The 16,769-nt window shown below is 34.0% G+C and overlaps 1 protein-coding gene across 3 annotated transcripts in view; it reads right to left on the bottom strand.

Moving 5' to 3' along the window:
• Positions 1–4,648: 4,648 nt before the first annotated feature.
• The window catches only part of LOC125844614 (DEAD-box ATP-dependent RNA helicase FANCM), a 39,242-nt gene continuing 27,121 nt past the window's right edge, over positions 4,649–16,769 (bottom strand). The window contains exons 19-23 of one of the 3 annotated variants that reach the window (XM_049523928.1): positions 15,539–16,165; positions 15,005–15,436; positions 14,756–14,807; positions 11,807–11,956; positions 4,649–5,462 (exon numbers count right to left, since the gene is read on the bottom strand). In XM_049523928.1, the coding sequence (XP_049379885.1) occupies positions 4,895–5,462; positions 11,807–11,956; positions 14,756–14,807; positions 15,005–15,436; positions 15,539–16,165 (1,829 nt within the window). In that variant the 3' untranslated portion in view covers positions 4,649–4,894. The remainder of the gene's footprint in view (positions 5,463–11,806; positions 11,957–14,755; positions 14,808–15,004; positions 15,437–15,538; positions 16,166–16,769) is intronic. The other 2 variants (XM_049523929.1, XR_007444158.1) reach the window with 2 other exon arrangements.

Raw genomic sequence — 16,769 nt, 5'->3', positions numbered from 1 at the left:
AAAAAAGGGGGAAAACTATCCAAAATAGATTCAATTGTAAAACTATTTATCTTTAATGGACTCATGACCCAAATTGTTTACATGCTTACCCCCACTTTCTCCTTTCTTATTTCACACATAATGTCAGCAGACGTCAACATCACTACTATGAATTAATCCTCTGTGATACTCCATCGGTATATTGATACTATATCGATATCATATAGGACTGAGCTTAATCCTCTGTGATACTATGTCGGCATATTGATACCCTATCGGTATCATATAGGATTGTGCTCTTTTTTAAAAAAATAAATAAAAGCAATTAAGGGAGAATTATTAAAGTCACAATTGTATTTATTAAACTCTAAATTAGTACAAAATATATTTTTATGTTTTTTTTTTCTCTTTTTGGAAATTTTAAATTATGACTCTTTTTATAACTGTTTTTAAATTAAAATTAAATATTGAGGAATCGAAATATATCTCAGTGATACCATGACAGTATGTAGATATATCATACCATAATGGTATTATGTATGATTGAGTAATTATATCGAAGGACTAAAGCAAACTTCAATGAAAACAATGTTCGGATACCACCAGAGTATATTATACTTTGATGATATCAAGAAGGAAGAAGTAGTCCGTCAATGAAGAGAGGAAAAAAAGAGTAAACACTAACATCAACATGACGTCAGCGTGCGAATAAAAATAAATATATGTCATTATAAAGAAAAAAAGGGAGGAATAAAAAAGGAAGGATATGAAAGTAATGGAGGCATTTGGAGGTAAATATTGGTCAGACTATTAAAAGGAAGGATTTGGAAGGTGATGATTCTTTTATATAGAGCCTATTTGGATGGGCTTTTAAGCTGGTCAAACTGGCTTAAAAGCCAGTTTTTGACTTATTAGAGTGTTTGGCAATTATCAAAATAACTTATTTTAAGTCAAAAATGACTTATTTTAAGCNTGGGCAGAACTTGCCCTATGTTGCGTCCCATATTTCGTATCCATAACAGTTAAATTGGAATTTTACATAAGCATAAAAGTTGTAGGTATACGAGTTAGCTTTCCAAATCATATTTATTCACTGCAAACTAAGTTCTAGAGCAAGAGATATGCCTAAAATACCAAACACTATCCAGCTCAAAAACAGGTTTCGTCACTTACATCCGAAAGGAATGCCATATCCTATCGATTCATATTCAACAAAGCTTCTAATGTATCAAGAGGAGACACCTAAGTCTACCAAGTCAAGACACACATCACATTATAAAGATCCTTCACATTCCATCATCATCACATATGAACAATAATAGAGGACACACTTTCAATCACAATACAATAACACTTTAAACAAGATCACCTTGAGATCACATGAACACCTTTATATTCACAACATGATTGCATTTACTTCATTTGATTCTCATTCAAGTCCTTCACATCTCATTCACATATATGATATCATGTCAACACTTCAATTCCTCATATAATGCCTCCAAGGCCATAAACACAATACATTCAATAAGTAAACACCTCCACCATAAGTGGATCACACATCAATCTATCACAATTCTATATCAATTCTACCTTAACAATGAAGTTAGGTCCACTTACCCTTTTTCCCAAGCCACAATCATCATTCCTCAACTCTCCAACAATTCACAATAGATAAGCATAGATAATAATAGAAGTTAACTATTCAACTCAATCCAAGCATACTTCCATCATCATTCAATCATAAATAATAAACCCACTTCATAAGCCAACTTTAGGAAACTTGCCAAGACATGGGTTCATGGAAATTTCTTTCTCAACACTATTACTATTACTATTATTATTATTATATTATTATTATTATTATTACTATTACTATTACTATTATTATTTTATTATTTTTTTATTATTATTATTATTTTATTATTATTACTATTATTATTATATTATTATTATTTTATTATTATTATTATTATTTCTGAAATATGAATTTATATTCCTCTTATAAGGTGGTAAAGAAATATGTGAATGATAGAAAAATATTATTACTTATGGATGTAAAACATAAATTAATTTTGTTTTAATTTTTTTTTAAGTATAAAAACCTTAAATTAATCAACTTTTTAACATGTTAACAGCTTAAAGGGTATTTCAGACATTTTGATAAAAAAAAAAGTGTTTATCAGCACTTATTTGCCAAACACATCAACAGCTTTTTTTTCAACTGCAGCACTTTTATCCAAACGCATAACTACTTATTTTAAAAATAAGTTCCAGCACTTTAAAAAGTTACTTTTTAAAAGTTACTTTTTTTAAGTCAATCCAAACGGGCTCATAATAAAGTTTAACTGCGCGTGTTTTAATTTTAGGAACACTTTTCAACCTTCAAATTTCATTTTGACTGTGGCAAAATCTAAAACCTGTACGGACAAAATCTGTTCCCTTTGAAATCTATGGTATTAATATTACACCCTTTAAAACACCAATAGAGTGAGTGTATTAGGGCTTCAACCCTACACTTTATTTTACTCTTTAAATATTGAGTTTTTTTATTTTTCCAGACAATCAACTTTAACCCAATTCTCTATTTTATTATCTAAAAAAATATTTTTTTCTCTCCTCAATATTATATATATATATTTTATTTTATTTTTATTTTAATCCTCAATATTATATTATTATTTCTATTTCATTCATATTTTCTTATTTCATAATATAATCTTTTTCCCAATAATTACTTTATATAATTTTCATGTGATATAAAATTTTATTTTTTCAATTTTTTTATTTAATATAAATTTTATTTTATTCTAAATTTTTAAATAACATTAATTGCAATAAAATATTATATAATATACAAATTAATGGACAAATTCAAATAAAAGTGAAATACAATTTACATAAACACTCAATTTTTTAAATTATTACGTTGCTTCCATAAATGCTCTATTAATGCATTACGGAGTTCAAAATGAGCATCTTTGTCCTTAATTTTTTTTATGTCTAGCTAAAAATTGTTCAAATCGGAGATTTTCATGTACCACCATTTCTGTCGGTGGAGTTGGAGCCTCTACGACATCTTGAATTGGTGCATTAAGATCACGTTCATCCTCAATTATCTTGTTGTGCAGTATAATACATGTAGTCATTATATCATGTAGCACTTCCTTTCTCCAAAAACGTGACGGTCCTACAATAATTGAAAAACGTGATTGCAAAACTCCGAATGCACGTTCAACATCTTTTCGGCATGATTTTTGTTTCATCGCGAATTAATTATTATGTTATGTATTGTATTTTATCTTGTATTTAAATTATTATGTTATGTATTGTATTGTTATCTTGTATTTAAATTATCATAATATGTATTGTATTTTTAAATTAAATTTTTCATCTTATCATTTTAATTTTGTGTATTCTTTATAGTGAAAATTAATAACAAGATCAAATTATATCATTGACGAAAATTAGAAAAAATTAAAATACTATTAATTCGGGATGAAAGTAGTATATATTAAATAATATATTTTTTAAAATATTATATTACATTTAAAAAGAAATATGAATATTAGATATTTAATTAATGACATTATATGTAAAATTATATGTTAGAAAGTAATAGAAATAGTAATAAAATATTCAAAGAGTGAAATAGAGAGTGTGAATAATAGTTCTCCAAATTTGGAGAATTACTATTCACCTCTCTAAATATGAAGAATAGAGAGTGACATGGAGGTGGGTTGGAGTGCCCATGCTCTATTTTACTCTCTAAATATAGAGAATGGAGAGTAAAATAGAGGTGAGTTGGAGATGGTCTAAAAGTTATACATAGTATAAAAAGTATATCAAACAAAATACTACTAATACACAAAATTAATGCATGCATTAGTTTTGTTAATACACTTATTAAGGAAGTGTTTGGAATGAAGAATATAATTTTTAAAAATATTTTTCAATTTTTTTATGTTTGATTGACTTAAATATTTTATTAATATTTTTTAAATCGACTTATTTTCCTCTAATTTTAAAAAATTAAATAACTTCAATATATAAAGTAAGGAACAAAAAAATTCAAAGCTTTTTTTAAATCAGGAAAATATTTTTCAAAACATACCTTACCACCCGAAACAGATGCAGACCTGGGATCCAACTTTCAACCCCCACCCAATCATGACCCATCTCTCAATCCGAGATCCTTGTTTTGACCTCTCGACCTTGACTCAAAACTATTCATTTTTTCAAAAAAATATGTTTTTAGGAAAACATAAAAATATTTTCCTTCATATCAAACATTCTAAAAGTAAAAATAGACTGAAGGATGATTCTTGTTATTTTTTTAATAGTATAAGGATATTTTTTGCTCACATAGATAATACAAGGATATGCATTAGATTTGAGTCATAGTTGAGGGATGATTTTAACCAAAAACTCTAAGAGGCAATGTATAATATCGATATGCATATCATCCATTGGGTTTACTAAATTTTTTTAATATTAGATATGGATCAAATCGAATATTTTATCCATTTTTAACTCATTTTCTATGGACCCATATCCGATTTGACTTATCCGTTTGTCACCCCAATATACAAGTCCTTTAAACATTAAGCTACTCGTGACAAATAAGAGAAACACACCACCTTGAGAAAACACAGGCTATTAACAAAAGCCCCACAACTTTACTTGGACCAAGGGAACACTAATTTTGAAACTATATACATTTTGGAAACAATCAAAATGTTTCCATACTCCTACCAAATACAGTCTCAGTTTCATCAAGATAGACTTTTCTGTAACCTATTAAATGATAAATACAACTATTCTATTCTGCACAGATAATAACTTATTATGTTTTTCCTTTACAAAAATGATCATTCACGCTGTCATACAAAATTTGACAGTTAAGACAGCAACACTAAATTCCCAGATCAAATGAAGGAGCGTTTACGCCATCGGAAATTTGAGTAATAGGTATTGAGGTCACTGTATTTTGAACCAAGGACTGTGATTTGTTTCTAAGCATTCTAGTAGCCTCTTCTTCCACTGCATCAAAATCGATACTTTGAAAAAACAGGTCATCATCAAATGGATCACCAACTACATTCTCAGCTGCTTCTTCCAAAAGATGCAAGTTTTCACCAGCAGCTGTAGCATGACGGGAGAATTCGTTTTGTAAATTTATAACTGGCAGTGAAGTTGCTTGATAATAGCTCAACTTTCTTTTCCGACTCTCTAAATTTCCATTGTTTTCTCTCAAAGAACGAGTGGTTGAGCATGGCATAGCTTCTGGTGAGATTTTATTAATACTTTGCTGAAAGCTTGAGGAATTTCTCGTCACAGACTTTGGGTCAGTTTGAGGTGTGTGATGATCTGCTGTTCCAGATGAGCTCTTGCTTTCATCTGCTCTGCTAGTAGGAACCTCAGAATCAGGAGTACAATCAGTTGAAAGGTTTAGAAATGGTGACTGAGTGAGCAATGAACGCCTGTGATTAAAGATTGGCTTAGGTCCAAAAAAACAAGGCAATTAAGCCATGATCATCAGTTGATCTATGACTTGACATGCTAATTTAATTAACATAAGAATATATCTAAAAGGGAATCTATCTCCCTGATAAAATTGATACTTTAATTTGTCAATAACACCCCCCCTCATTCCTGAAACAATTCACAATAACATTCAAGAAGGTGCTGTAAAATTATATATTCTAATATTATCGTCCTCAAAAAATATATATATTCGTATATTGTTTACAACATCACTTCACATGAATGACAAGACCCATGCATTCCATCCGGAATACATTGATCTTTTCCCTTTCTTCGGTTACTTTTCTTATTTTTGTTAATTGATTTCGGGGGGAAGAGGGTTAATACCTAGAATGCTGTGCGTAGTCAAGGACAAGATATGAAATATTTATAGCTTAAGATTGTGCGAATGTATGCACAAAAACATGGAGTGCAAATAACACGGTTTAAAGCATAAAGAATCAGCATTGAAGCTCTCTTGAGACACAGACTTCTTTCAGCAAAGTTAGATATCAAGTTGTATCTGTGTGAACGTAGTATCTCTCTTTTATAAGAAAAGCATGGGCGATGCAAGAATAATCAGGATCCATGTTAACATGGGTTTTCTTATCTAACATGATATATGCTTCAAACGACATTACCTTACCATGAAGGTATATACGATTAAGCAGACGGAAAAATGTCATTTTTACCCCCCTATACTTTGAGAAATTATTTATATTTACCCTTCTTTTGAGTTATCGGATTAAAATTCCCTTGGTTTTACACGTTGGGTCACAACTCCCCTCACCTAACGGAACTCTCCGGCCCACCTTCTAAATGGACATGTGGAGTCCATGTGTCAATATTGGTTATAGTCAACCCATCCGAGATTTCTGAACCCATTTATCCAAACCAAAAATCCATTAGCCATTTGAGCAATCTCCTTCACTGGAAAGAACAAAATTAGGGTTCTTCCAAGTTTGTGTGATGTAACTTTTCTTTCTTTGATTCTCTTTATTTTGATATGGATTGAACTTAACTTTGTGAAAAGATTTATGGTTTTGGCTTTACAATGGCCTTTTATCGTAAGAACTGGGATACAATTAAGAATGACGTACTTGGAGCTCTCAATCACTTCCATCACAATTGTCACATGGTAAAGTCTTTTAATGCATCTTTCATTGCCCTCATACCAAAAAGAAAAGGAGCTATGGCACTAACTGACTACAGACCCATTAGTCTAATCGGTAGCTTCTATAAAATCACAGTTAAGATGCTGGCTGGAAGATTCAACAAGGTAACTGGAAAGCGGGTTTCAGGATATCAAAATGCCTTTATTAAAGGCTGGCAAATCACATACGCTACAAAAAATTGCTAATAAAATTCTGCACTGGAAACATAAAAATGGGAAGTGGGTCTCCTTTTAAGCTTGATATAGAAAAAGCTTTTGACAATATAAACTGGGCATTCCTAATCAAAATTCTCAGAAAGATGGGGTTCGGGGAAAACTGGATCAGACGGATAACATACAGCATGTCTACTGTGAAATCCTTATTAATAGTGGTCCAGTGGGATTCTTTTCTCCCATGAGAGGGATCAGACAAGGGGATCCTCTCTCTCCATTTCTCTTCATCCTCTCTATGGAGGATCCTAGCTGCATGCTTGAGAAAGCAAACAGAGACAGTGGAGGAAGGGTTTCAGGATTGGAACCAACAGCGAGACTCCTGGGTTCATCTCACACCTATAATTTGCAGTTGACACACTTATCTTTTGTGGTGCTGAAATATCACAAGTTCTCTACCTTAACCTCACCCTCATATTTTTGAACCATTATCTGGCCATCATATTAACATGTCGAAGAGTGCTATTTACCCTGTAAATGTGGTGCCAAATTTGGTGGAGCTGGCTGATATTATGGGGTGCACTAATGGCAATCTCCCAAAAACCTATTTGGGACTACCTTTGGGGGCCAAAACACAAAGCAACTGAAATATGGGATGGGGTTATTGAGAAATTTGGGGGAAGGCTGGCTACATGGCAAATGCAGAACGTTTCTCTAGGAGGAAGATTGACTCTAATAAACAGTATTTTGGATAGCATCCCAACATATTTCATGTCCCTCTTCCCAATCCCCGACAAAATCTTGAAGAGTCTAAATAAAATCAGGAAAGACTTTATGGGAAGGCAACAGTGAATCTCACAGATTACACCTTGTGAAGTGGCCAAAAGTCACTCTTCTCAAACATCCTGGTGACCTTGGTATCAATGATCTTGCTATACAATGATCTTGCTATACATAACAAGTGTATGCTTATGAAGTGGCATTGGAGGTTCATTCAGGAGGATGTTAATCTGTGGAAAAAGGTAATTGTGGCTAAGCATGGCAGCAACACCCAATGCCAATGGTGTACAAAACAATCCACACTTTCCTACAGAACTGGATAATGGAAGGCCATTAATACCTCGTGGGGTGATTTTTTTCAAACAAACTCACTTTGACTTAGGGAATGGGAACCATATCAGATTCTGGCTAGACAAATGGACAGGAGACTCCACTTTGAAAGAAGCCTTCCCAAATATATTCAACATCTCAGCACAAGGATGAAAACTCTTGGAACCTGAACCTAAGAAGAAATTTGCAAGATTGAGAATTTGAAGAGTTATTGAATCAGATGAAAAGCTTAGAGAACTGCAACATTAACATTCAGAGCAGTGATAAGTTAAAACGGGACTTCAATAGTAAAGGTTTATACACAGTCAAGGCAGGATATGAGCACTTGAGCTCTAATAAGATGATGATTGATCTATGGCCCTGGAAGTTAGTCTGAAAAACTAAACTCCCCCCTAAAGTTTCATGTTTTACTTGGACAGCCTTAAGAAGCATGCCTCACTCAAGACAATCTCATGAGAAGAAGATTCCAATTGGTCATTAGGTTTTACATGAGTCGGTCAACATCAGAAAGCATCAACCACCTTGTGCTTCACTGCCCTTTTGCAACATATAAACAGGTTTATTCCCTTTAAAATTGGAGATGCCTACACTAGTAGGAGCTCTATGGAAGTTAGAAGATCCATCAGAAAAATCTGGATCATGACCCCAGCCTGTATTTTTTGGTGTTTTTCAAATGAAAGAAACAGGACATCTTCCGATGGAGTTATAACTCCAATTTTTGAACATAAGGCTAGTTGTTTAGTTAACCTTTTTAGTTGTGCCAACTCTTCCCCTGTAAATAACTTAGATCACTTCCTGGATTTTGTCAGCTCCTTAGCTTTATAAGTTTTTGTTCTTACTGAGCTGGCAGATCCTTTTGTATCTTTGCATCTATTGGATGCCTTAAATGAAATCTCACTTCATAAAAAAAAAGAAGAAGAGGAATATCTCCCTATTTTCTGCTCTAATTTTTTTCTTGGATGACAATTTGAAAATGGCAGCAGAAGATTTTGTTCCTTAAGAGCGCAATAAATTCTTTTTTCAAAAAACGAAAAAAATGAAAATGGAAAAGAAGAGGGCAAATGAGACACACTATGAAAGGTGGGTGGAAGGTATGAATTTCAAATGAATTCATAAAATGAGGATAGAAAAGGATGGATATATTTTCCACTTGTCGTGACATTGAAATACCACGAATAAAGATTAATAAATCTTCCTACTCACTTGTTTCTTTTTTTCTTATTCAAGAAAAAAACACAAATCAGTAGGAAGAAAAGAGCAATTTTAGAATGTGGAAGAACCCTAATTTGTTATTTTGCAAGAAGGAGATGGCTTAAATCGCTAATGGGTTCAGAAATTTGGATATGAGTTGGCTAATAATTGGGTATCAACATATGAACTCCATGAGTCCATTTAGAAGGTGGGTCCAAGAGGTCCATTACGCGGAGGGGCATTTGTGATCCAAAGTGTAATGTGAGGAATTTAAATCCAATAACTCAAACAGAGGGTATATATAAACAATTTCTCAAAGTACATGGGTAAATATGATCCTTTTCCATTAAGCAAATACATGAATGATTTTTCTAGTCCTAAAATTCGAGATCAATGCGAGAGTAATCAGATCAGTTATCAGTTGAGTCAATCAAATTTTAACTTTCATGCATCTTCAGATTTCTGAACCAAAACCATTATGTACATCTATAAATTCCTAGCGAACTTCAAGAATCCTGAAAGAATGCTGATGATAGAGAATGTCAAATTGATGTATGAGTTCCTAATTGACAATTCAATAAATATTGCAATGATGAACTAAAAAGTCAGTTCATTTTTAGCAGCAGAAGCAAATAAATCATGGAAACATTGACACAGCCCAGGCACTTCATTCTTTTATTTTTTATTTTAAAAAAGATATAACCCAGTGCTCCATAAGCATAAGAAATTTATGTAATTTCTGGCCAGGTTCTGCTAATCAGACACTAATCAATAACCTTTTGGTCAAGATTTTCATAAGAGAGGCTACCAGCTGTTTCTCACATTTATAAGGGTTTTCAGCTTGGTAAAGTCCAAGAAAACAAGATAGACCACAAATGTTGCATCTTTTTAGCACTACATCAACAAGCATTATTGAGTTCCTGAACATAGTAATTTAATAGGCTTCATGTTGATTCGAAAAAAAAATAAAAAATACTGAACTAAAGAACATCTAATAAAAAGAGATTTAGCTAGAGATAATTGAATGAAGCACTTAATGATAAAAGATTCCTCACTTTTCCCTAACTTTTTTATTTTCTTTTTTCCTTCTTTGGGTTGGAAGAGGATTTTACAACGCCACTACAGCCACTACATTAGGGTGAAACCAGATAAAGCAAAGTGCATCACCAGCTAAGAAATAATAAATTTCAGCCAAGAAGTTTGTAGCCGCATTACTTCACACTTCACTACTGAAGTGGTTTGTCTCATTGAAAGCACCCGTAGATGATACATTTTGAAGCACAAAGGGATCAGTGGTTATAGCCTCTTCTTAATTCTGAAGCAAGAACGGCAACTTATTGATAACTTGATACTAATTAATTGTGTTCAAATCCAGAGCAGGCCCGCCAGCCCCTTGCAGGTAGAAGCTGAATAATTCAATAACCTGACCTGATTGTTCAATTTTGATTTACTTCTGGTAAGCTATTTAGAGATTCAGTCATATGTGACGCCTAGTCTCACTATGCATTCGTCCCAAATATTCTTAGAGTTTTCCCTTTGTTTAGACCTAATGATCAGTTACCACCATTTCAGTTCAAAATAGGTTATGTTGCTCGGACTCTTCAAAACCGTCAACAGGTGCATGTCAGTTTCTCCAAAAGCTATGTTGCGCGGACTCTTCATTTTTGAAGGCGAACCCGTCTCGACGCGACACTGGTGCGGGTGCGGGTGCGGGGTGCGTGTCGGATTCGGTCAATCCGATACGGACACTTTGACCAGAGCCGAAAAAAAAATTTGGGGAAAAAGAGATCAGTTTCCGGCGACCTCTTCAGAGAGGCGGCGGAGCTGTAAGAAGCTTGAAAAAGTAAAAAGAAGAAGAAAGAGGAGTTTTTTCTTCATTGAAAAAGTAAAGAGAAGAAGAAAGAGGAGGAGTTTTTTCTTGAAAAAGTACAGGAAGTACAGCTTTTTTATTTTTTTGAAAAAGTAAAGTCTTTTCAACTTTTCAACTTTTCTTGAAAAAGATAACTAAAGGCTGAGGGTTTCTCTAGATAAGTGTGTCCTTTTATATTTATAAAATAAATTAATACTTTTAATGTTTATTATATTCTCTCTTTTCTTTAACAATTATACTCCTTTTATTTTGTATGTAATTATACCAAAATATGCAATTTATTATTAAATATATTTCATAAATATTTTTAATAATATTTTATTATATATATATATATATATATATATCCACTTATTTGATTATACTAGATATATTATTATTGTTGTTATTGATATAATTTATTTTTCGAGGTACGCTAAAAATAATAAACAATTATACTATGTATATATAATATATTACACAATATATTATATATACCATGTATACCAATTAGCCGTATCCCCGCACCCGTATCCATACTCGGATTCGCACCCCCGAATCTTAAAATTTAAATTTTGCCGAATCCGACTCTCGGATTCGCATCCGTCTCGGATACCCGCACCCGAGTCCGAGCAACTTAGTCCAAAAGTATTGTATTTTGGGAGAATCCGACACAGGTGCGGCATCGGAAATAGGACAGTTTTCCCTCCCAAAATTCAAGTGTGGATATTTAACCTCTAAATCTTCAAAAGAATCAATACTAAAAATTGCCTAGAAAGGAAGAACTTTTAAAACAAAAGAGAAAATGAAGAGAACTTAATAAAAACCTGTAAATTGCTATCATGTCAACTTCACCAGCCTCGGCTTGACTATCTGTTGCTGTAGGATTTATCCTGTCATCTATAAAACTATCATCAAATGAACCGAAATCCAGCTTATCCTCCTCATCATCAGATACTGAAACTTCTGAAGACACCCTGTGTAAGAACCAGTACTTTAGAAACATATCAGGAGATAGTGGTGAACCCATGATTTTGAAGGGTCAAATGAACACAAAAACTTGAATATGATAGTTGGACAGTAGGGATTATTGTATATATATTCCCCTAATACCCTTGAAAAATGTCGTTTTGAGATTGTATTCCATTTAAAAATAAATAAATAGTTAGACAAATAACATCATTTTCTACTATACAATTACACATCTTCTTGTGTTTGTGTACATCAAGCAAGTCACGGAAAAACAAAATAAGTAACAAGAAAGAAACAAATATATCAAGTTTTAATTATTTATAAGACAACAAATTTTCCTCTAGTGCAAAATGTTGTATTCCTCAGCATTAAGGACATGATGAAAACCCAAAAGAGAACAGAATTATAAGGAGCCTAAGATACCTACTATCTGTTCAACTTCATCTATACATACTCTTTATACCAAAAAAAGAAAGGATATAGTACAAATCCATTTTACTTTGAGTGGAATTAAACCTATCCTGAAAATATCTCCCATTCCTCTCTCTCCATATTGTCCACCATATGCAAGCTGGGATTACTTTCCACCATTTCTTTTGGCTTTTACTTCCACCTCTCCTAATATCCAACAACTCAGAAGAATAACAGTATGTTCTGGCATCAACCAATTTGTTTCTGTGAGGCTTAGGAATGATGACCAGATCTGTGAAGCTATTTACAATAGAAAAACAAGTTAGTCTCTTCTGCCTCGTTACATAAGAAACATCTAGAGAATATTTTAATCCCCTTCTTTTCAGCTTGTGTGAGACATGCCTTCTTAGCCACCAACTAGGAAAAACATTTAACATTAGTTGGTGCCCAACTTATCCAGATTTGTTTACATGGTCCTTCTCCCCTTCCTAGCTGCTTCCTCACCCCTATTTTGTGATCTGTTCACAGAAAATTTCTCATCAGTAGCATGCTTCCAATTGATTGTGCCTGGAGTTGAAGAAGCTCCTTTGAAGCTGCTTACTTCATGTAATAAATGAGTCAATCTATCCACTTCCCAATCTTTCGCATATCTCCTAAAATGAATTTCTCATCTATAAATGAACCGGCTTTCAGCCACTGTTGCCTCAGGATTAGTGCAGAAAGAGAATAGATCAGGCTAGGAGTTCACCAAAGTCACCTGGCCATTCAATTCATCTTTCCAGAAAAGAATTTTGTGACCAGTGTCCACCTTCATGATAACATTCGCAGATAATCTAGTTCAAAGACCCCTGATTGACCTCCAAACTAAAATTCCATAGGTATTAGGAACAGAGTTGGTGACCCATGGCCTGCTTAGGCCATATTTATTATGTATGACCTCCTTTCACAGTGTTTGATCTTTACTAGTATATCTCCATAACCATTTCATCATCAAGTACTCATTCTAAAACCTCAAATTTTTAATACCAAGACCACCTGAATTCTCTGAGCTGAGCAGTGGACCACTTCACTAAATGCATACCTTTTCCTTCCTTGTTTCCAAACCACAAGAAGTCCCTTCTCAATTTGTCTAGCTTCCTGATTACTTTGGAGGGGATTGGAAATAATCACATAACATAGGTTGGTAATGAAATTAACACTGCATTCATCAAAATGAGTCTGCTCCCTAGTGACAAATATTGGGATTTCCAAACAGATACCTTTTTCGTTGTTTCTTCAATTATCCCATCCCATATCTTTCAGGTTTGTTTATTTCCTTAAGGCACGCCCAAATAAACAGTAGGCAGTTGCTCTATGCTACACCCCAAGATATTAGCAAACCCCTGCATCTGTGCCACTTCCTTAATAGGAAATAATTCCATTTCCTCTGGTTCACACTCAAACCAGAACTGCCTCAAAAGTCAATAGTATCACTTTGATGTAGCTAATTTGTTTTGTTTTAGCCTCATAGAAGACCACAGTATCATCTATATAAAGCAGTTGACATATTTGCTAATTCTCATTCGTCCTGTTGTTGAGTTTGAAACCCTTCAACCACCCATTATTGATAGCAGTCCTCATCATACCAATAAGTCCTTCCATAACTAATATGAATAGAAAAAGTGAAAGAGCATCACCTTGCCTGAGAACTCTTTCAGCAGGAAAAAACCCAAAGGTTTTCACTAATCAAAATAAAGAACCTAACAGTTTGGCATAACCGGTAAAGTTGTTGCCATGTGACCAGGAGGTCACGGGTTCGAGCCATGGAAACAACCACCTGCGAAATTGCAGGGTAAGGTTGCATACATAGGCGCTTCCCCAGACCCTGCACATAGCAGGAGCTTAGTGCACCAGGCTTCCCTTTTTATCTGTTGCTACTCACTTTTTCCCCTCAGACACTTGAGGAACTTTTACATTTCCCTCTTCTGTAGTGGACAGCAGTCGGACAGGAAAAACACAAAACTGAAAGAAGCATTATAAGACAGGAAGGAATCAGACATGAATGAAAGGAATGCCTTGTTAGAGCCACAATAAACAAAGAAGAGAAGCAAAGAGCTCGAGATTACAATCTAGACTTCAGTTATTCACACTCCCCTGACGACAAAAGAATGAAAAGGCTAGATACTCAATTCTCATGAAGAATGAAGTCAAATAACTTCCAATATTCCTCAATGAAATCAAATGAACAAAATAGAATTTATACTAGTAGATTTTAGCATCACTAGGTACTACCAGCACCAATGTCAGCATATTGACTATGCAATCCATCTATATGTGCTTATTTCAAGTGAGCTAAGTAGCACCAACTATAATAGGAAGCATGAAATTTTCCAGTTCTCTAAGAATGAACTTACTCAGCTTCCTCCTCAAAGAAGTCTGTCACAATGTTTGGCTGTCGTTTCTCACCTGATGGCAATAACAGATGCATCAATATCCTTTTTTTCATCAAGATAAGCTTACTTCTCAAATGACATAGAATACTAAATCCTTTAGAAGGTTGTGAAAAGTATATTGTCAATTAAAACACTCTAGCATTGAAAGGCAGGAAGGATTAGCAGCAAGGATGCTGTTTCTTTCGATAAAAAGGAAAACACTCAAGTTACCTATAGCTCTTCGACGCTTGAAACCAGTATGACTGGAAGTGCCACACAGAGCTGCCCCTCTTCTGGAAGTACTAGTATTTAGCTCGTCTGGTGTCTTTCTTCTAGGAAGGTCACCATGTTTGAGCAATCTTCTAAACTTCCGTATTTTCCCAATGCTATCTGATTTATCTGTAGAGCGCAGTTGCCAGTCTTCACTGCAGCTTTTGCCTGAAATTTTTTCCATAGGAGTTTGTTTATCTTCAACAATTAGACTAGTGTACTTGCAACTTCTGGGTTCAGTATTGTCAATGCTTTGTATAGGAGTTGACATTTCATTATATTTTCCACAGGTACTACTGCCATCCACTGTCTTTCCATTCTGTTCCGAAGATATTTTTGGTGTTGAAAATAGGTCTTTAACCATGATCTCTACACTTTTATCCTTAAACACTGCTGCAAAAGAAAAATAAAACTTTTAAGGTAACAAAAGATAGGGCTGCAAAAAATAAGGGCATAATTCCCTTAAAAGACTTGGGTTAAGGAAAAGAAACAGACTGTCAGTTGTAGGAGATTCTGGGACAAAGCCGCTATTGATGAAGTTGGTCAGACGTGGACTAAGCTCCATATCTCCAATAGTTTCGTCTGGCTCATCAGCTCCTATTGGTGTCCCCCGAATTTGAACTTCCAGACTCTCACCTATGCTCTTGCCTTCTGGTTTAACTTTGTGATCTGGACTTCCAAAACTCCTCTCACAGATATCAGATATCTTCTGTTGCTTTGCATTAGACACACAAATTCTTGATGCTTCCAGATTATTTTTTTCTGTAGTAACTGTCCGAGTAGAATAAACACCTTTGACTCCATCGGTCTTTTCCTCCAGATCATTCACTGAAACCTTCCCATGAAGAGGATCTTTTTCTGGCAGGTTGAACTTTTCAAATAATCTGGTGCTTGTAAATTTAGAAACCAAAGTTTCTTTAAGAGATAGTTGGGTAAGAGATGAGACTATAACCCTCCCCTGATCATCAACACTTACAAAATCTGAATTGAATAGGAAGCCATGTGCATGAGAATTTTCCCCTGGAAATATGTCAAGAAGAAGTGTCTTTCTATTACTTTGGATTTCCACTGGAATGGAGTCACTGTTTTTTTCTCTTTTACAATCATCTTCATTAGAACAGCCTGTATGAATTTGAAATACTTTAGATACGAGTACACACATACATCCAAATTCTTTTTTTCCTGAACTATTCTTGCTTCTCTTCTATTTTCTTTTGCTTGATGTAGAAGACATAAGAAATCAACGATGCTCTTAAATTTGGCAAAATCAGGATCAAGGGGACATTAGCATAAATTTCAATGTTATTTGGCCCTCTTGCCTCTATTTCACCAAGAAAATAAAAGATGAGCCTGTTCGTGAAAACATAACAATGGTAGCTTCAGCTGTTTGGATAAGGCTTAACATATTACAGATATGGACAACGAAGCACAGCCAGCTAGTTCATATGTTAAAGATGATTATCGCACCAGAACCAGATTCTTAAATAATTAGGAAGAAAATAAGAGCTAGTCTATCATACAATAATAGCAACATTTCATGTGTTAAAGATCATTACAGCATCAGAACCAGATTCTAAAATAATCGACGAACAAAATAAGAGCTAGTCTATCAGAGGATTGAAGAGAATGCTTTTCTTACAACTAGATTGAAGAGGATACTCATAACCACCTTTGCACATGTTACAGAAGGCACATACTACATAGGCACCTTTTCATATAATATACA

This window comes from Solanum stenotomum, chromosome 11 (assembly GCF_019186545.1).
Source record: "Solanum stenotomum isolate F172 chromosome 11, ASM1918654v1, whole genome shotgun sequence".
NCBI classification, from domain to species: Eukaryota; Viridiplantae; Streptophyta; class Magnoliopsida; order Solanales; family Solanaceae; genus Solanum; species Solanum stenotomum.
This window is presented reverse-complemented; position numbering and strand designations above follow the sequence as displayed.